Source organism: Entelurus aequoreus, linkage group LG02 (assembly GCF_033978785.1).
Source record: "Entelurus aequoreus isolate RoL-2023_Sb linkage group LG02, RoL_Eaeq_v1.1, whole genome shotgun sequence".
Lineage (NCBI taxonomy): Eukaryota > Metazoa > Chordata > Actinopteri > Syngnathiformes > Syngnathidae > Entelurus > Entelurus aequoreus.
This window is the reverse complement of record NC_084732.1, coordinates 92,495,799-92,518,261: the sequence shown is the minus strand read 5'-3', so window position 1 is coordinate 92,518,261 and position 22,463 is coordinate 92,495,799. Positions and strand designations below refer to the sequence as shown.

At 38.9% G+C, this 22,463-nt stretch overlaps 1 protein-coding gene across 1 annotated transcript in view; it reads left to right on the top strand.

Moving 5' to 3' along the window:
* LOC133641359 (protein TANC1-like) overlaps positions 1–22,463 on the top strand; it is a 156,768-nt gene that overhangs the window by 72,174 nt on the left and 62,131 nt on the right. Inside the window, exons 11-12 of the mRNA XM_062035153.1 lie at positions 1,754–1,872; positions 10,078–10,309. Of these exons, the coding sequence (XP_061891137.1) occupies positions 1,754–1,872; positions 10,078–10,309 (351 nt within the window). The remainder of the gene's footprint in view (positions 1–1,753; positions 1,873–10,077; positions 10,310–22,463) is intronic.

Below are 22,463 nucleotides of genomic sequence, written 5' to 3'. Positions count from 1 at the left end.
AAGTGTCAAAAACTCTAGATTTTTTTCTAAGTGTCAAAAAGTCGGAAAATTTTTTGTCAAAAAATCTGGATTTTTTTCAAGTGTCAAAAAGTCGGGATGTCAAAAAGTCGGGATTTTTTCTAAGTGTCAAAAATTCTGAATTTTTTTTGTCAAAAAAGTTGGGATTTTTTGTCTAATTTTCAAAAAATCTGACAATTTTTTGTAAAAAAATCGGGATTTTTTTTAAGTGTCAAAAAGTCGGGATGTCAAAAAGTCGGGATTTTTTCTAAGTGTCAAAAAGTCGGGATGTCAAAAAGTCTGGATTTTTTCTAAGTGTCAAAATGTCAGATTTTTTTTGTCAAAAAGTCGGGATTTTTTCCAAGTGTCAAAAATTCAGAATTTTTTTGGTCAAATAGTTGGGATTTTTTCTAAGTGTCAAAAACTCTGGATTTTTTACAAGTGTCAAAAACTCTGGATTTTTTTCCAAGTGCCAAAAAGTCTGATTTTTTTTTGTCAAAAAGTCTGGATTTTTTCTCACCGTCAAAAAATTGGGATTTTTTTTCTAAGTGTCAAAAAGTCAGAATTGGCATAATAGCATGCCAAAATGCTGATTATCCCAAAATGTAAGGCCCGATGTTGAAGAGTGTGAGAAAATGCAAGTCAAAAGTGATGACAAGACACGTGACTTCTTGACACTTAGAAAGAATCCAGACTTTTTGACAAAACATTTCCGACTTTTTGACACTTGGAAAAAATCCCGACTTTTTTGTCAGGTCAAAATTCCATATACCGAAAATAATGTCTGATTACAAGAATATTTGAAAAATATCATAATTCTATTCTACTCTATTCCTATTCTAGTTTATAACCCTAACGCTATCAGACCTGCGTGCTAACTGTTAGCACGTTATTGTTAGCATGATAGTTTAGTACTGTCAGCATGCTAAATTTTGTTACTCATTTAGCTTATATTTTTCCTCGCTTGACGTTATCTGGCCAGCGTGCTAACTGTTAGCACGTTATTGTTAGCACGTTAGCATAGTACTGTCAGCATGCTAGCTTTTTTTTTAGCTCATTTTGCTTATATATTTTGTTGCTTGGGTTAGGGGGTTAGGGGTAACCCTATTCCTAGTACTGTCATCATGCTTCTTTCTTTCTTTTTTTAGCTCATTTTGCTCAAATTTGAGTGACTTGAGGCTATCAGGCCAGCGTGCTAACTGTTTGCATTTCACTTGTGCTTTGGTTCCTCAGCATTCACACAAAATGTCTACAGAAAATCTTTGAAAATAAAAAATATACAGTATAAATAAATATATATATAAACATTAAATATTATATTTATATATATATTTTGAAGGTAAAAACTGCCCGGCAGCCTTGACTTGTCAGTCTGTGGCCCTCAGTGGACAAAGTTTGGCCCCCCTGTGTTAAATGAAATGTGACACAAACGGCCCTTTTTAATAACACGGTCTAATAGGAGAAGATATACGCTGGAATAATATGCGGCGCAAAGACATACAGCAGCGCTCCTTTTTCAGCCTCGCTGCATTATTCATGGACACCTGCACTATATGTTGTCATTTTGATTTATGTTCACCGCCGTGGTCACGCTGCAAGTCCCTCGTCTTACGCGCTTGTCCCGCACATTTGCCAGTCTTGCTTAAAGACGCGCTAATGAACTGCGGCACGCTGATTGCGTTCCATCACCACATTCTGCTGCTGACACTTGAGATCACTTCTAATGAGGGTAAATGTCGCTCGGTGTTCTGTGCAGGTGGGGACCGGCGGGGGAAAGCTGCCTCCAAACAAGCCGCCGACTCCCAGATGGACACGGGTGCCGTCGCGGGAACGAGCGACGCCAGGAAGGAGGCTGTCAGGTGCCTGGCGAGCAAGGTGCCTTCAACACCACAATCCAATCCAACATTCCCCACTAGACTTGTCCCAGCTGTGCGTCATCAGAAAATCACCAATAATCAGAAATATTTTATTCCTCCCAGAGGGGAAATTACCATTTTCAGCACAATCCCATTCAAGATCAGACAAACATTACTGGGAGACAGAACAGGATCAAACATTACAAGAAAACAGAACAGGATCAAACATTACAGGGAGACAGAACAGGATCGCTGACGGGTCTGCCAACTTCCGGTGCCCCTTACAAAAAAGCTGGGAAAATGTTTTTGTCAAAAAGTTGGGATGTCAAAAAGTCCAGATTTTAATCTAAGTGTCAAAAATTCTGAATTTTTTTTTTTCAAAAAGTCAGATTTTTGTCTAAGTGTCAAAAATTCTGAAATGTTTTTGTCAAAAAAATCGGGATTTTTTCTAAGTGTCAAAAAGTCGGACATTTTTTTGTCAAAAAGTTGGGATGTCAAAAAGTCAGGATTTTTTTCATGGTGTCTAAAATTTCGCATTTTTTTGGTCAAAAAGTCTGGATTTTTTCCAAGTGTCAAAAACTGGATTTTTTTTTCTAAGTGTCAAAAAGTTGGGAATTTTTCTAAGTGTCAAAAAGTCGGAAATTGTTTGGTCAAGAAGTCGGGATGTCAAAAAGTCAGGATTTTTTTCCAAGTGTCAAAAAGTCAGGATTTTTTTTGTCAAAAAATTGGGATGTCAAAAAGTCAGGATTTTTTTCATGGTGTCAAAAATTTCGAATTTTTTTGGTCAAAAAGTCTGGATTTTTTCCAAGTGTCAAAAACTGGATTTTTTTTCTAAGTGTCAAAAAGTTGGGAATTTTTCCAAATGTCAAAAAGTCGAAAATTTTTTGGTCAAAAAGTTGGGATGTCAAAAAGTCAGGATTTTTTCTAAGTGTCAAAAATTTGGAATTTTTTGGTCAAAAAGTTGGGATTTTTTTCTAAGTGTCAAAAAGTTGGGATTTTTTTGGTCAAAAAGTTGGGATTTTTTTCTAAGTGTCAAAAAGTTGGGATTTTTTTGTAAGTGTCAAAAAGTTTGAATTTTTTGTAAGTGTCAAAAAGTCAGAATTTTTTTTGTCAAAAAGTCTGGATTTTTTTAAGTGTCAAAAAATCGGGATTTTTTCTAAGTGTCAAAAAATCTGATTTTTTTTTTGTTAAAAAGTCTGGATGTTTTTCCAACTGTCAAAAAGTCAGAAGTTTTTCTAAGTACAGGTAAACAGTGTGGGTGGGGGGGATGAGAATTTTTTTTTTTTAAACGGTCTAAGCCTGGGCCCCTGGAGAGGGGGTCCAGACTGAGGCCAAGGGAAAAAACAACTCATAGCCATAGCACACATCCCTCTTACATGTGTGTAAGAGGGAAGCATCAAACATCAAAGGACATTAAAGACATTAAAAAAGATGGTCTTTTCCCACAATTACCCGCGCTTGTGCTAAGCTAAACTAAGCTAAGATAGTTGTAGCTTTTCGTAATTAACCACGAATTGATTAACGTGGAAACAAGTGGAAAAACTTATTGGGGTGTTACCATTTAGTGGTCAATTGTACGGAATATGTTCTGTACTGTGCAATCTACTAAAACAAGTTTCAATCAATCAATCAAACTAGTCCAGTCTCAAACTATTTTTCACCAAGTACCACCGCAGACAAAAACTGTGCTCTCCAAGCACCACCATGATGACCACAATTTAATTACAGCAGCATAGTAGGCCTAACTACTCATTAATAACAAGGCAGAGGTTTTACTTAACGAGTATATTTCATGTTTTTGGCTACAGTTTGAACAGTAACACTGTGTTTGAATATTTTAATCAAGTGATTCGTTGGTCTGTCGGCGGGGGGGGGACTCCCAAATACCTCAGTTCTGTCCCACCTCGCCACGTGTTTATTTTATTATTTTATTTTATTTATTTAATCAGAGGGAAATGAAGATTATCAGACTCGTATTTCAACCTTCAATCAGTTCCATTTATTTGCATCAACAATAGGAATGTACTTACAGAGGCACTGTGGGCGATATGATCACCAAGCTCAGTGGATTACTTGAAGGCAAGAGTCCTGTTACATGAAATCATTCGCTTTTTAAACTTGTAGACGTACTTGTGTTCTTTCCTTGCGTACTTCGATATGTTCTTTTATAGAACAGAGCAGTACTGTTCTTTCCTCTCGCGCTTCGATATGCTCTTTGATAGCATAGAACAGTTGTGGTCTTCACACTTCTGCAAAAAACGGATCTATAATAATAATAGATTTTATTTGTAAAAAGCCTTTAGGGCACGTCCGACCGGTAGGAGGCCACGGGGCAGACCCAGGACACGTTGGGAAGACTATGTCTCCCGGCTGGCCTGGGAACGCCTCGGGATCCCCCGGGAAGAGCTGGACGAAGTGGCTGGGGAGAGGGAAGTCTGGGCTTCCCTGCTTAGGCTGCTGCCCCCGCGACCCGACCTCGGATAAGCGGAAGAAAATGGATGGATGGATGGATATTTGTAAAAAAAGCACTTTACATTGAGTAAACAACCTCAAAGTGCTACAGTGTATAAAAAAAAATAAAAAAATAAAAATAAAAAGATAATAAAAAATAAATAAAAATAAAAACTAGAACAGCCAAATAGCTAAAACTAGTATGCATTCATCTAAAAAAAAAAAAAAAAAAGGCTTTTTTAGCCTTTTTTTAAAAGCATCCACAGTCTGTGGTACCCTCAGGTGGTCAGGGAGCGTGTTCCACAGACTGGGAGCGGCGGAGCAGAAAGCCCGGTCTCCCATTGTTCGTAGCTTTGTCCTCGGAGGTTAGCCTGTCCGGAGCGGAGGTGTCGAGTGGTGGATTTGGGGGTGAGCAGTTCTTTGAGGTAGAGGGGGGGCATTTCCATGGAGGCACTGGTGAGTTAGTAGGGAGACTTTCAATTCAATCCTGAGTGCCAGTGAAGGGATTTGAGAGTTGGTGTGATATGGTCGTATTTCCGCACTCTCATCAGGATCCTAGCAGCACCAGGATGCTGTTCTTACCTCGTGTTACCTACCATTATCTGATCAATACAAAGTTAAAGGTAACCAATAAGTGTCTTATCTTACAGCGAGAGAGGACTTAACTTGCATTGTTTATTATCACATGTTTGCCTGGCCAAGTGTCAGAGATCTACCATGTGTGCAATGTTTGTGCACGTGCCGAATGCATCACCAGGGTGACAATGTTGTAACCATGGCAACTAGTAGGAGGACTGGCGGTGGCGGATGTTGACACAAATATTTCATTGGTCTTCGTCTTCTGTGGGCTGAACCTCACAATATTCTGCTTTTGTCTCGCCCACCGAGAGGCAGCAGCTGTCAGTCATTGAAATCAGGCTGAATTTGGACATTTTTCATATTCAAAAGCAATACAATTTAATTTTGGTAAGTGTTACAGGTGCCGGGGACCCAAAAGGGTCTCAGTCATTAAAGTGTTAAAAAGAAGGTCATATTAATATTTTCTACTTTAAGAATCTATACCAGGGGTCGGCAACCTTTACCACTCAAAGAGCCATTTTGACAAGTTTCACAAATTAAAGAAAACAACGGGAGCCACAAAACTCTTGAAAATTTAAAACGAAATAACACTGCATACAAAGCTTTTTTTGCTTTGTGCTATGTTTTAACACCAGGGGTCTCAGACACACCTTAATATAAAAATGTAATGATAGTGCGACCCGCGATTGCGCCTGATAGCGTCATACTTGCAAACCCTCTCAATTTATCCGGGAGATTCCCGAGTTCCAGGGCGTGATGGTACTGCCTTTAGCGCCCTCTACAGCCTGCTCCAACAGCGTACCTGCTCGGCCACATGTTGAATGCAGCTTCAGCATGCGCAGTGCACACGTAAGTGACAGCAAGGCATACTTGTTCAACAGACACACAGCTTACACTGACGGTGGTCGTATATAACAACTTTAACACTGTTACGTTACAAATATGCGCCACACTGTGAACCCACACCAAAAAAGAATGACAAACACATTTCTGGAGAACATCCGCGCTGTAGCACAACATAAACACAACAAAACAAACACCCAGAATCCCATGCAGCCCTGACTCTTCCGGTCTACCCCCCCCCCCCCCCCCCTACCACCAAACCCCGCCCACCTCAACCGACGCACGGAGGGGGGGGTTGATGTGTGGGGGGGTTTGGTGGTAGCGGGGGTGTATAATGTAGACTGGCTGCATGGGATTCTGGGTATTTGCTGTGTTGTGTTTTTGTTGTGTTGCGGTGCGGAGGTTCTCCAGAAATGTGTTTGTCATTCTTTTTTGGTGTGGGTTCACAGTGTGGTGCATTTTTGTAACGTAACAGTTTTAAAGTTGTTTTAAACGGACACCGTCAGTGTAAGCTGTGTGGCTGTTGAGCAAGTATGCCTTGCTGTCTCCTACGTGTGCAAGCAGAAGCTGCGTACAACATGTGGCTGGGCTGGCATGCGATTTGTGCAGGCTATAGAGGACAATTATTGCAGTACCGCTAAGGTACACTCTTAATTCAATTGTTAAGGTGAAAATCTGAGAATATTAACCCCGGGAGATCACTAGGAGAGGCACTGATGTCCATAAAACTCCAGGGAAAACCGGGAGGGTCGGCAAGTATGCAGCTGAGCCGCATCAGAGTGGTCAAAGAGCCGCATGCGGCTCCGGAGCCGCGGGTTGCCGACCCCTGATCTATACATTAACTTCAGATTTATACATTAACATAAACGTTATGTTTTTCTTATGTTTATTGCCCCTTTTGTCTGAGAAAATGATACAATATTTTCCCCAACAACAATTTCAAAATGGGATTTTTGGAGCCTTGAATAGATCAATAATTCATAACAGCATTATTATTTTTGGAGTGATGACAGTTCAAGAGAAATCAGACTAAAGGTCTCATGGCTCTAAAAGGCCCCACTCATTAAAGTGTTCAAAATAATTCATATATATACTTTATTATTTTTCCTTTAACACTTGAATCTCTAGATCAACTTCAGATGTTGCCGTTGAATTGTTCTTATGTTTTATGACATTTATTTATAGAACACACAAAATATGCAAATTGAAGTGAAGTAATTGGAGCCTTCATTGGGTCAATAATTCATAACAACAGATTTATATTCATTTGTTTTTTTTGAGCAATAACAGTTTTAAAGTGAAAATTAAAAAAAAACGCCTGCCTGGCATTTTTGTGTCATTAGAGCCAACATTGCAACTTTTTCTCATCCTTTTTCTCTCATCAGTTTGCGCTTATATTCTGCTTTTTATGTCGTTTTTGTTGCAATAGTCTTTTTAGAATGTGCAGTGCAGTGAAAAAAAGATCTGTGGGCTGCACTTCAGACCCCGCTGGTCTCAATTCTACTCTGCAAGCATACTTGCCAACCCTCCCGGTTTTACCGGGAGACTCCCGGAATTCAGCGCCTCTCCCGATAAACTCCCGGAAGAAATTTTCTCCTGATAAACTCCAGGAATTCAGCCGGAGCTGGAGGCCACGCCCCCTCCAGCTCCATGCGGACCTGAGTGGGGACAGCCTGTTCTCACGTCCGCTTTCCCACGATATAAACAGCGTGCTTGCCCAAACACGTCATAACTGTAGAATGATCGAGGGCGAGTTCTTGGTTTCTTATGTGGGTTTATTGTTAGGCAGTTTCATTAACGTCCTCCCAGCGCGGTAACAACACACAACAACAGCAGTCACGTTTAGTCTATCATAAAGCAGTTTGTCTGCCGTAAACAGCAATGTTGTGACACTCTTAAACAGGACAATACTGCCATCTACTGGATAGCCTCCGGAACACTGAAATTCAAGTATTTATTTTATTTATATGTATAATAATATATATATATATATACACTGAAAATTCAAGTATTTATTTTATTTATATGTATAATAATATATATATATACATATATATATTATTATACATATAAATAAAATAAATACTTGATTTATATGTATAATTATATAAATATATATATAAATATATATATATATATATATATATATATATATATATATATATATATATATATATATATATATATATATATATATATATATATATTATTATACATATAAATAAAATAAATACTTGAATTTCAGTGTTCCGGAGGCTATCCAGTAGATGGCAGTATTGTCCTGTTTAAGAGTGTCACAACATTGCTGTTTACGGTAGATAAAAAAAAATAAATATATATATATATATATAGCTAGAATTCACTGAAAGTCAAGTATTTCATATATATATATATATATATATATATAAACTCGAGTTGGTGAATTCTAGCTGTAAATATACTCCTCCCCTCTTAACCACGTCCCCACCCCACCCCCGACCACGCCCTACCCCACCACCCACCCTCCATCTCCCGGAATCGGAGGTCTCAAGGTTGGCAAGTATGTCTGTAAGTGTCAAAGTTGAATATCCGGTTGTACGGTATACCGGTACTAGTATAGTACCGCAATACTAATGAATCATATTCGGTACTATACCGCCTCTAAAAAGTACCGGTGCCCTATTTTAACTGGCATGACGGCGCGTCGTCGTCACGTGGTGACATTGCTGGTTTTAGGAGCAGAGGAGCATGTCCGGCAGCACACACACACAGAGTACTTACAAGCAGACACGGTGTGTAGACAGAAAAGGGAGAATGGACCCATTTTGGTGTAAAAAGTAAAGATAAAGGTGAAGTTATAACACTGAAACACCCTCAGGAAGAGGTGCTTTAAGACATGGCTAGCTAGCCAGCAGCTAGCGTCCATCCACAGTGTTTTAGCTACTTCTAAAGCACTAATCCTGGTCTCCATGGCGACGCATAAAGTACGTTTCTTACAAGTAGCATTATCACTGCAGGACGAGGAATAGCTAAACATGCTTCACTACACACCAAAGCTCACCGGCATCACGATGTAAACAAACGCCATGGTTGGATCTACACCTGACATCCACTGTAATGATACCAAGTGTCTAGTCGATACTACTATGATTACATCGATATTTTTTAGCATCACAAAATCTTTTTTTAAATTTATATTATGTATATAAAGTCAGTAAATACGTCCCTGGACACATGAGGACTTTGAATATGACCAATGCATGATCCTGTAACTACTTGGTATCGGATCCATACCTAAATGTGTGGTATCATCCAAAACTAATGTCAAGTTTCAAAGAAGAGAAGAATAAGTGATTATTACATTTTAACAGAAGTGTAGATAGAACATGTTCAAACAGAAAATAAGCAGATATTAACAGTAAATGAACAAGTAGATTAATAATACATTTTTACAGTTTGTCCCTCATAATGTTGACAAAATAATAGAATGATAAAGTTACTAATTAGGAGTCTTTGTTTGTTTACTTACTACTAAAAGACAAGTTGTCTAGTATGTTGACTATTTTATTTAAGGACTAAATGAAAATAATAAACATATGTTTCATGTACACTAAGATTTTTTGTTCAAATAAAGACAATAATGACATTTTTTGCGGTCCCCTTTGTTTAAAAAAGTATTGAAAAGTATCAAAATACATTTAGGTTCCGTTACCAAAATAATGGTTTACGACATTGACTGTAATGATACCAAGTACAAGAGCGTATCTAGTCGATACTACGATGATTACATTGGCATTTTTTCGTTTCACAAACTCTTTTGTCGATTTTTATTGTTTATAAACCCAAGAAATACATCCTTCAACATGGTATCACTTTAAATATGACCAATGTATGACCCTGTAACTACTTGGTATTGGTAGTATCACCCAAACTAATGTCAAGTATCAAAGAAGAGAAGAATAAGTGATTATTACATTTTAACAGAAGTGTAGATAGAACATGTTAAAACAGAAAGTGAGCAGATATTAACAGTAAATGAACAAGTGGATTAATAATCCATTTTTACAGTTTGTCCCTCATAATGTGTACAAAATAATAGGTGTATAAATGACACAATATGTTACTGCATAGACTAATTAGGAGTCTTTGTTTGTTTACTTAGTACTAAAAGACAAGTTGTCTAGTATGTTCACTATTTTATTTAAGGACTAAATGACAATAATAAACATATGTTTCATGTACACTAAGATTTTTTTGTTCAAATAAAGCCAATTATGACATTTTTTGTGGTTATTTAGAAAAGTATCGAAATACATGTTGGTACCGGGGCAACATTAGTGTCCTCATCACACATGGTTGTGTTTGTCTCCAGGTGGTTGCCTACCACTTCTGCCAGGCGGACAACACCTACACCTGCCTGGTGCCAGAGTTTGTTCACAGTGTCGCCGCCCTGCTGGCCAGAGCGCCACAGCTGGCCTCCTACAGGGAGCTGCTGGTCCAGGAACCTCACCTGCAGAACACGCTCAGTCTGCGCTCCTGCGTCCAGGACCCCGTCGCTGCCTTCCGAAAAGGTGTCCTGGAGCCCCTGGGCAGCCTGCGCAAAGGTAATCACGTCGTACTGGTGAAGCGCTCGCACGTACAGATGGATTCATGACTCCTTGAAAGGACTCGAGGAGCTCTTCCTTTCAAAGAGCCGTTCAAAAACTGGCTTGTTTTTATTTTTTTTAATCAAAGCAACAATCACTTAAAAGAGAAGATGAGCATCAGGATAATAAAATGTACACAAATATTACTCTATTGGTGGGAGTTATTCGGAAATATTGGCTATAGTTTCAATCAATCAATCAATGTTTATTTATATAGTTTTAATCACAAATGTCTCAAAGGGCTGCACAAGCCACGACGACATCCTTGGCTCAGATCTCACATAGAAATGACTTTTATGAGTGGGGCCCTTTTGGGTCCCCAAGAACTTATTGGGATTTTTTTTTTACACTGTCATTGCTTAATGAATAATGAAACCAATGTTATGAATTATTGACCTATTTAAGGCTCCAATTACTTCACATCAAATATTACACTTTGAAATATTTTTAGGGAAAATATTGCGTATTTTGTGTGTTTGCCAAATGAAAAACAAAATTTTATTTGACAAAAAGGTCATAAAACAAACCAAAAAAAAACCCCATAAAGAAATAATAAAAACATATAACTGAGGGATAGATCTGAAGTTCATCTAGAGATTTAAGCGTTCAATGTAAAAATGAATAAATACATAAATAAAAGTATACATATATATGAGTGGGGCCCTTTTGGGTCCCCAAGAACTTATTGGGATTTTTTTTTACACTATCATTGCTTAATGAATAATAATACATTTAAACCAATGTTATGAATTATTGACCTATTTAAGGCTCCAATTACTTCACATCAAATATTACACTTTGAAATATTTTTTTGTGAAAATATTGCATATTTTGTGTGTTTGCCAAATGAAAAACAAAATTTTATTTGACAAAAAGGTCATAAAACAAACCAAAAAAAACCCCATAAAGAAGTAATAAAAACATATAACTGAGGGATGGATCTGAAGTTCATCTAGAGATTTAAGCGTTCAATGTAAAAATGAATAAATACATAAATAAAAGTATACATATATATGAGTGGGGCCCTTTTGGGTCCCCAATAGTTTTAGTGCGATTTTTTTAAAAACTGTCATTGCTTAAAGAATAATAATAAACTAAAGTCCAAGTGGTTATGAATTATTGACCTATTTAAGGCTCCAATTACTTCACATCAAATATTACACTTTGAAATATTTTTTTGTGAAAATATTGCATATTTTGTGTGTTTTCCAAATGAAAAACAAAATTTTATTTGACAAAAAGGTCATAAAACAAACCAAAAAAAACCCCCTAAAGAAATAATAAAAACATATGACTGAGGGATAGATCTGAAGTTCATCTAGAGATTTAAGCGTTCAATGTAAAAATGAATAAATACATAAATAAAAGTATACATATATATGAGTGGGGCCCTTTTGGGTCCCCAATAATTTTAGTGCGATTTTTTTAAAAACTGTCATTGCTTAAAGAATAATAATAAACTAAAGTCCAAGTGGTTATGAATTATTGACCTATTTAAGGCTCCAATTACTTCACATAAAATATTACACTTTAAAATATTTTTAGGGAAAATATCGCATACTATCATATTGTGAATTTGCCGTATAAAAAAACCTAGTTTTCTTTGACAAAAAGGAAATAAATAATAAATAAAAAAGTTATCTAATTCATAAGTGGGGTCCTTTTAGATCCTGATTAATTTGAGTATGTTTTTGTTTTTCAACTGTCATTGCTCAAAAAATAATAATGAAATCAATGTTATTATGAATTGTAAACATAAAAGGCGGAGCCATATTTCCCAGGGGTGTGACTCTTTGGGCACCTAACGATTTGATCTGATTCCGATTTATGGGGTGACGAATCAATTCGGAATCGAGTCTCAATTCAAACCCATTTTTGCAAAGTATTATTCTGCATAATAATTACAATGAAACTGTGACAGTCTCTCCCTGTCGGGGTTCCATGGACCACCAAGGGCTGACATGACTGCAAGCCGTTTGTGACTTTGTTTATTTTTCAATAGTACTCAGTCTCTGGTCGGGTCGCTTTTCAGCTCCTTCCTCTTTCCCCACAGAAACGTTTTCAAAACAGGTTAGAAAAGCTCCTTCTTCACACATATAATAATAATAAATTGATGTGTACAATCCATACTTGCCAACCCTCCCGATTTTCCCGGGAGACTCCCGAATTTCAGTGCCTCTCCCGAAAATCTCTCGGGGCAACCATTCTCCCGAATTTCTCCCGATTTCCACCCGGACAACAATATTGGGGGCGTGCCTTAAAGCATACTTGCCAACCTTGAGACCTCCGATACCAGGAGGTGGGGGGTCGGGGGTGGGGCTGGGGGCGTGGTTAAGAGGGGAATATATTTAAGCTAGAATTCACCAACTCAAGTATTTCATTTATATATATATATATATATATATATATATATATATATATATATATATATATATATATATATATATATATATATATACACTACCGTTCAAAAGTTTGGGGTCACCCAAACAATTTAGTGGAATAGCCTTCATTTCTAAGAACAAGAATAGACTGTCGAGTTTCAGATGAAAGTTCTCTTTTTCTGGCCATTTTGAGCGTTTAATTGACCCCACAAATGTGATGCTCCAGAAACTCAATCTGCTCAAAGGAAGGTCAGTTTTGTAGCTTCCGTAACGAGCTAAAGTTCCGTCAGTCTACCCCAGGGCAGCTGTGGCTACGAAAGTAGCTTACCACCACCAGGTGTGAATAAATGATGGGTTTTTAACATGTAAAGCGACTTTGGGTACTTAGAAAAGCGCTATATAAATCCCAGGTATTATTATTATTATTATTAAAGTGTTTTCAGATGTCTGAACATGATTGCACAAGGGTTTTCTAATCATCAATTAGCCTTCTGAGCCAATGAGCAAACACATTGTACCATTAGAACACTGGAGTGATAGTTGCTGGAAATGGGCCTCTATACACCTATGTAGATATTGCACCAAAAAGCAGACATTTGCAGCTAGAATAGTCATTTACCACATTAGCAATGTAAAGAGTGTATTTCTTTCAAGTTAAGACTAGTTTAAAGTTATCTTCATTGAAAAGTACAGTGCTTTTCCTTCAAAAATAAGGACATTTCAATGTGACCCCAAACTTTTGAACGGTAGTGTATATATGTATGAAATACTTGACTTTCAGTGAATTCTAGCTATATATATATATATTTATTTTATTATACATATAAATAAAAGAAATACTTGAATTTCAGTGTTCTGGAGGCTATCCAGTAGATGGCAGTATTGTCCTGTTTAAGAGTGTCACCACATTGCTGTTTACGGCAGACGAACTGCTTTACGGTAGACTAAACGTGACGTGTGTTGTTGTGTGTTGTTACCGCGCTGGGAGGACGTTAATGAAACTGCCTAACAATAAACCCACATAAGAAACCAAGAACTCGCCCTCGATCATTCCACAGTTATGACGTCATTGGGCAGGCACGCTGTTTGTATCGTGGGAAAGCGGACGTGAGAACAGGCTGTCCCCACTCAGGTCCGCATTGAGCTGGAGGGGGCGTGGCCTCCAGCTCCGGCTGAATACCGGGAGTTTGTCGGGAGAAAACTTCTGCCGGGAGTTTGTCGGGAGAAAACTTCTGCCGGGAGGTTGTCGGGAGAGGCGCTGAATACCGTGAGTCTCCCGGTAAAAACGGGAGGGTTGGCAAGTATGCCTTAAAGCGGGGGTCGGCAACCCGCGGCTCTAGAGCCGCATGCGGCTCTTTAGCGCCGCCCTAGTGGCTCTCTGGAGATTTTTCAAAAATGTATGAAGAATGGAAAAAGATGAGGGGAAAAAAATCAATTTTTTTGTTTTAGTATGGTTTCTGTAGGAGTACAAACATGACACAAACCTCCGTAATTGTTATAAATCACACTGTTTATATTAAATATGCTTCACTGATTCAAGTATTTGGCGAGCGCCGTTTTGTCCTACTTATTTTGGCGGTCCTTGAACTCACCGTATAGTCTGTTTACATGCATAACTTTCTCCGACTTTCTAGGACGTGTTTTATGCCACTTCTTTTTCTGTCTCATTTTGTCCACCAAACTGTAAACGTTGTAGATGAGTGCACAAAGGTGAGTTTTGTTGATGTTATTGACTTGTGTGAAGTGCTAATCAAACATATTTGGTCACTGCATGACTGCAAGCTAATCGATGCTAACATGCTATTTAGGCTAGCTATATGTACATATTGCATCATTATGCCTAATTTGCAGCTATATTTGAGCTAATTTAGTTTCCTTTAAGTCCTCTTAATTAAATGTATATCTCATGACACATGTAATATGGCTTTTAATTTTTTGCGGCTCCAGACAGATTTGTTTTTGTTTTTTTTGGTCCAATATGGCTCTTTCAACATTTTGGGTTGCCGACCCCACTGCCTTTAGCGTCCTCTACAACCTGAAAAGGAGACTATTATATATGTCTCCGTTGTCCATAGGTTTATCTATACTCCATAAAGTAGGCAGGCACGGAGCTATTTCTCAGCGTGGGTTTATTCCAGCCGGCACGTTAATACACTGACACACAACATCCGGATTCCCAGCATGCATTGCTTCAAAACTACGGCAAGTAGTAATGTCCAAAAACATGACAGAGACGAAGCAGAAGAAGGAAGAAGAGACATGGCGACGAAGAGTAAGAAGAAGACTTGCAAGTTCCAAAATGATTCGAAAAAATCATTTCAGTTCAGGAAGGGGAAGAAGGAGAAGAAGGGGAAGTGGTGTGATGCCTGCACACTTTGTAGATCACACTTCTCCATTGAGATAGTTGAAAATATACACACCCGCTATGACACACAGCTTGGTTCATTGCTCACACAAATGGCTCCCAAAACGAGAGCCGTTTAAAAAAACTCGATTCTTTTGTTCTACCCACAAGACAAATGAGATAATCAAGTTTAAAGAGCGCCGTACATTTAAAAGAGTGACATTTTTCAAGAAAGATGGTCTCTGCTTCCCTGTCTGTGCAACCAGGAAGGCTCTGTATGAAGTAGTCCAATGGAGGCTCTGTATGAAGTAGTCCAAGGGAGGCTCTGTATGAAGTAGTCCAATGGAGGCTCTGTATGAAGTAGTCCAAGGAAGGCTCTGTATGAAGTAGTCCAAGGGAGGCTCTGTATGAAGTAGTCCAAGGGAGGCTGCTGTATGAAGTAGTCCAAGGGAGGCTCTGTATGAAGTAGTCCAAGGAAGGCTCTGTATGAAGTAGTCCAAGGGAGGCTCTGTATGAAGTAATCCAAGGGAGGCTCTGTATGAAGTAGTCCAAGGGAGGCTGCTGTATGAAGTAGTCCAAGGGAGGCTGCTGTATGAAGTAGTCCAAGGAAGGCTGCTGTATGAAGTAGTCCAAGGAAGGCTGCTGTATGAAGTAGTCCAAGGGAGGCTGCTGTATGAAGTAGTCCAAGGGAGGCTGCTGTATGAAGTAGTCCAAGGGAGGCTCTGTATGAAGTAGTCCAAGGAAGGCTCTGTATGAAGTAGTCCAAGGGAGGCTGCTGTATGAAGTAGTCCAAGGGAGGCTGCTGTATGAAGTAGTCCAAGGGAGGCTCTGTATGAAGTAGTCCAAGGGAGGCTGCTGTATGAAGTAGTCCAAGGGAGGCTCTGTATGAAGTAGTCCAAGGGAGGCTGCTGTATGAAGTAGTCCAAGGGAGGCTGCTGTATGAAGTAGTCCAAGGGAGGCTCTGTATGAAGTAGTCCAAGGGAGGCTGCTGTATGAAGTAGTCCAAGGGAGGCTCTGTATGAAGTAGTCCAAGGAAGGCTCTGTATGAAGTAGTCCAAGGAAGGCTCTGTATGAAGTAGTCCAAGGGAGGCTGCTGTATGAAGTAGTCCAAGGGAGGCTCTGTATGAAGTAGTCCAAGGGAGGCTGCTGTATGAAGTAGTCCAAGGGAGGCTCTGTATGAAGTAGTCCAAGGGAGGCTGCTGTATGAAGTAGTCCAAGGGAGGCTGCTGTATGAAGTAGTCCAAGGGAGGCTGCTGTATGAAGTAGTCCAAGGGAGGCTGCTGTATGAAGTAGTCCAAGGGAGGCTCTGTATGAAGTAGTCCAAGGGAGGCTGCTGTATGAAGTAGTCCAAGGGAGGCTGCTGTATGAAGTAGTCCAAGGGAGGCTGCTGTATGAAGTAGTCCAAGGGAGGCTGCTGTATGAAGTAGTCCAAGGGAGGCTGCTGTATGAAGTAGTCCAAGGGAGGCTCTGTATGAAGTAGTCCAAGGGAGGCTCTGTATGAAGTAGTCCAAGGGAGGCTCTGTATGAAGTAGTCCAAGGGAGGCTGCTGTATGAAGACTTTCACACGAATCAACCGACTTCGAGCAACTACCGACTACGACGATACCACTGGCTTATACAGCGTCAAATGATATTTATGATACAGTTGTTATGATGCTGTTATGATGCAGTTGTTATGATGCAGTTGTTATGATGCAGTTGTTATGATACAGTTGTTATGATGCAGTTGTTATGATGCTGTTATGATACAGTTGTTATGATGCAGTTGTTATGATGCAGTTGTTATGATACAGTTGTTATGATGCAGTTGTTATGATGCAGTTGTTATGATACAGTTATGATGCAGTTGTTATGATGCAGTTGTTATGATACAGTTGTTATGATGCTGTTATGATACAGTTGTTATGATGCAGTTGTTATGATGCAGTTGTTATGATACAGTTGTTATGATGCAGTTGTTATGATGCAGTTGTTATGATACAGTTATGATGCAGTTGTTATGATGCAGTTGTTATGATACAGTTATGATGCAGTTGTTATGATACAGTTATGATGCAGTTGTTATGATGCAGTTGTTATAATACAGTTGTTATGATACAGTTGTTATGATGCAGTTGTTATGATGCAGTTGTTATGATGCAGTTGTTATGATACAGTTATGATGCAGTTGTTATGATGCAGTTGTTATAATACAGTTGTTATGATGCAGTTGTTATGATGCAGTTGTTATGATGCAGTTGTTATGATACAGTTGTTATGATACAGTTATGATGCAGTTGTTATAATACAGTTGTTATGATACAGTTGTTGTGATACAGTTGTTATGATGCAGTTGTTATGATACAGTTATGATGCAGTTGTTATGATACAGTTGTTATGATGCAGTTGTTATGATACAGTTATGATGCAGTTGTTATGATACAATTATGATGCAGTTGTTATGATACAGTTGTTTTGATGCAGTTGTTATGATACAGTTATGATGCAGTTGTTATGATACAGTTATGATGCAGTTGTTATGATGCAGTTGTTGTAATACAGTTGTTATGATGCAGTTGTTATGATGCAGTTGTTATGATACAGTTGTTATGATGCAGTTGTTATGATGCAGTTGTTATGATGCAGTTGTTATGATGCAGTTGTTATGATACAGTTGTTATGATGCAGTTGTTATGATGCAGTTATGGTGCAGTTGTTATGATACAGTTGTTATGATGCAGCTATGGTGCAGTTGTTATGATGCAGTTGTTATGATACAGTTGTTATGATAGTTATTATACAGGTATCATGCAGTTGTTTTGATGCAGTTATGATACAGTTGTTATGATGCAGTTATGATACAGTTGTTATGATGCAGTTATGATACATTTATTATACAGGTATGATGCAGTTGTTATGATGCAGTTATGATACAGTTGTTATGATACAGTTATTATACAGGTATGATGCAGTTGTTATGATGCAGTTATGATACAGTTGTTATGATACAGTTATTATACAGGTATCATGCAGTTGTTATGATGCAGTTATGATACAGTTGTTATGATACAGTTATTATACAGGTATGATGCAGTTGTTATGATGCAGTTATGATACAGTTGTTATGATACAGTTATTATACAGGTATGATGCAGTTGTTATGATGCAGTTATGATACAGTTGTTATGATGCAGTTATGATACAGTTATTATACAGGTATGATGCAGTTGTTATGATACAGTTATTATACAGGTATGATGCAGTTATGATACAGTTGTAATGATACAGTTATTATACAGCTATGATGCAGTTGTTATGATACAGTTATGATAGTTATGATAAAGTTATGATGCAGTTTTGATACAAATATGATGCAGTTGTTATGCTCCAGTAGATTGATGTGTTATCAGAGCGAAGGACTGCTGTGTCTACTCCATCTCTATTAAGCAGGTGAGAGGCAAAGAATGAAGAGCCCTCGTGTCTCTTGAGTCCTCACCGCCTTGTTGACTGCTTCCACGATACGGCACGTGATTGATGTGTCTCGTTGGTGATAACAAACAACAATTGCCACCAGCCAGGATGTGGGCAGGAATCAATATCACCGTTTTCCCCCCCACACACGGGTTTCCACGGCTCATTAAAAAGCATTTAAATAAATGTATTGCATTTTGCGAAAAAGAAGGCCTTAAAGTGGCTGTTTGCAACATTTACAAGAGAGGATGCCATTGTTTCCAATGTATTTGACACAGTACATCCAGCCCTCTTACGCCTTCTTCTACGTAGTGTGTGCACGCATTAACATGTGTGTGTATGTGTGTATGTGTGTGTGTGTGTGTGTGTGTGTGTGCGGGTATTGTCTAAGTGCTACATGAATGCAGACCATTAACCGTGTTGAACCAACTTGATTTACAGTCGTAGGAGCTTGATAAAACAAATTGAACCCACTTGTAATATAATATTTTCAAGTTAATGGTACTTGATACAGGAAGTTGAGTCATCAGACTGAATGTTGCGTCAACTCATGTTTTGTACTTGACACTATAAGTTGACCCAACTTAACTACGTCGAAGCAACAAGATGACTTGACTGGATTAAGTTGAGTCAAGAAATTTTACCCAGAATACTTTGTGGTCCAACTTTGTAGTCAATAAGTTCCTTCTTTCTTCTCTATCTGTTATGGTTTGACTAAGGGAGGTGACGGCAACAGACACCAGGGGGCGGTATAGCTCTAAGATTATATATATAGCTAATATATATAATAGTAATAATACGAAACGATACAAACTAAACTAAGGAAATGGAGTGTGTGACAAAACCCAAGAGTGAGTGGTGTTAGACTATGTGTGTAGTTAGCTGTTGTGTATTACCGTGATGTTGGATGAGGAAGCAGACAAATCCAAAGAGGGCAAAGCAAAAGGGGTCCAAGATCCGCGACAGGTCCGTGGGGCAGAGAGAGGCGTCAAGAGTCCGGGGGCAAGCGAGGAGTCGAGAATCAGGAAGCGCGAGGGAGGCAGGGAAGAGTCCAGAGGGAGAACCAGGGAAAAGTGAGACTCACAGCTCACTTTCAAGACGACGGAGGGTACTGCGGGGGGCGACACGAGAAAATGCACACTGAAAACATGGAGGGGAAAACAGACAGAGAGCAAGGTTGCATCAAGCATCAGATCATCGCTTACTGTACGCCAACAGAAGATTATATTCCGGCGAGGGATGGCAGGTTGTGCAGGCTTAAGAAGACCGGGAAGATCATCACCGACAGGTGCGCTGATTTCAGATTGATTGCATCAGATCATAGCTTACTGTACGCCAACAGAAGATTATATTCCGGCGAGGGATGGCAGGTTGTGCAGGCTTAAGAAGACCGGGAAGATCATCGCAGACGGGTGCGCTGATTTCAGATTGATTGCAGCCGGTGGAGTGACGCATGCAGGAGAGGAGCGGCCGTGGGCGTGTCCCGAGGTGCGCTCATTGAGGAATGCGCATTGATTGGCATGTGCCCGGGCCGTGACACTATCCTTTTGTTGTGGGGCAGACTGGCTCGTACATGCACATGCATCCTCCGCAGTTGCCATTTCTAATATAAAGTAGTGTATAGTTCTAACTTATATCTGTCAGTAGACTCGCTATGGACGGGCTAAATTTACAACAAAGATGGCGGGGAGAAGACGCAGTCAAAGTGGAGGCACGTTAATAATGGCGCCCCCTAAAGAAGGCGGTCAGAAGATGGTGTGTAAAACATGATCTATGCAACATTTCCATGCTAGGTTGTGTTTTTAGGTTGTGTCCTCAAGGACTCATCCCACCCAGGTCACCACTGGCTTGAACTCTTGCCCTCAGGGAGGCGCTATAAGACAATCAAAGCAAAGGACAAATAGACTGAAAAACAGTTTCTATCCTAGAGCTGTTATTGCCCTAAACCAGGGGTCGGCAACCTGCGGCTCTTTAGCGCCGCCCTAGTGGCTCTCTGAAGCTTTTTCAAAAATGTATGAAAAATGGAAAAAGATGAGGGGAAAAAATATATATTTTTTGTTTTAATATGGTTTCTGCAGGAGGACAAACATGACACAAACCTCCCTAATTGTTATAAAGCACAGTTTGTATTAAACATGCTTCACTGATTCCAGTATTTGGTGAGCGCCGTTTTGTCCTACTAATTTTGGCGGTCCTTGAACTCACCGTAGTTTGTTTACATGTACAACTTTCTCCGTCTTTCTAGGACGTGTTTTATGCCACTTCTTTTTCCGTCTCATTTTGTCCACCACCCTTTTAACGTAGTGCGTGAATGCACAAAGGTGAGTTTTGTGGATGTTATTGACTTGTGTGGAGTGCTAATCAGACATATTTGGTCACTGCATGCAGTGTTTCCCATAAACTGCCAAGATACCTGTGGCGGTGGGGGCGTGGCTATGGGCGTAGTCACCGTGACATCATCGAGTAATTTGCATAATTTACTACAATGATTTTATTTTCTCTAAAGAGGCCAAAAAAATGTATACTTACTAATTAATAATAACAGTTTTGTTTTAAACGTCCATCCATCCATCCATTTTACAATATAATTACAACACTTTATGTACATATTTATATACAGATTTGAACAATAAGTTATTCACTGAAATATATTTATTAATTGTGGTTCTTACAAAAAATATATCTTATAAAATATAAAAGCTAAAATGTCTCAAAGCTCTGCCCCTTTAATTAGTGCATACTAAATAATTTAACTTTAGCCTACTACTACAACCATATTATTTACCAGCAACATAAAGTGAAACAGAGGCAGAGGTGTCCTGCCACAGTCAGTAACAAATAAACAGAAAACAGTAGTGGTGGTAGATAGACACAGAGCTTCATCAAACATCTCATCCACTGAACAAAGAGCTCCAAAAATGTTGAACTTTAGACTGCCATCAGTTTTACTCCCTACACTTAACCATGTGTTTCCTACTGCCTGCAGACTTTGCACCCTTTGTTATATACACATGTTGTGTTTCTAATATAAATACATTTAATAAAGTCAAATACAAATAAGGCAACAAGAGAAGTATCCTACACTTCTCTTTTGTAAAGTAAATCTGAACAGCCTATATGGGCATCTACATCAACTATATGATTTGCCTGAGAAGCTGGAGAGGACAAAAAAATATATATATATATTTTATTTTTTTTATTTTTTATTTTTTATTTTAATTTTTTATTTGTGGCGGACGTAATTCTTTTGTGGCGGGCCGCCACAAATAAATGAATGTGTGGGAAACCCTGACATGACTGCAAGCTAATCGATGCTAACATGCTATTTAGGCTAGCTATATGTACATATTGCATCATTATGCCTCATTTGTAGCTATATTTGAGCTCATTTAGTTTCCTTTAAAGGCCTACTGAAATGATTTTTTTTTATTTAAACGGGAATAGCAGATCCATTCTATGTGTCATACTTGATCATTTCGCGATATTGCCATATTTTTGCTGAAAGGATTTAGTAGAGAAAATCGACGATAAAGTTCGCAACTTTTGCTCGCTGATAAAAAAAAGCCTTGCCTGTAGTGGAAGTAGCGTGACGTCACAGGAGCTAGTATTCCTCACAATTCCCCGTTGTTTACAATGGAGCGAGAGAGATTCGGACCGAGAAAGTGATGATTACACCATTAATTTGAGCGAGGATGAAAGATTTGTGGATGAGGAACGTTAGAGTGAAGAACTAGAGTGCAGTGCAGGACGTATCTTTTTTCGCTCTGACCGTAACTTAGGTACAAGCTGGCTCATTGGATTCCACACTCTCTCCTTTTTCTATTGTGGATCACGAATTTGTATTTTAAACCACCTGGGATACTATATCCTCTTGAAAATGAGAGTCGAGAACGCGAAATGGACATTCAGTGCCTTTTATCTCCACGACAATACA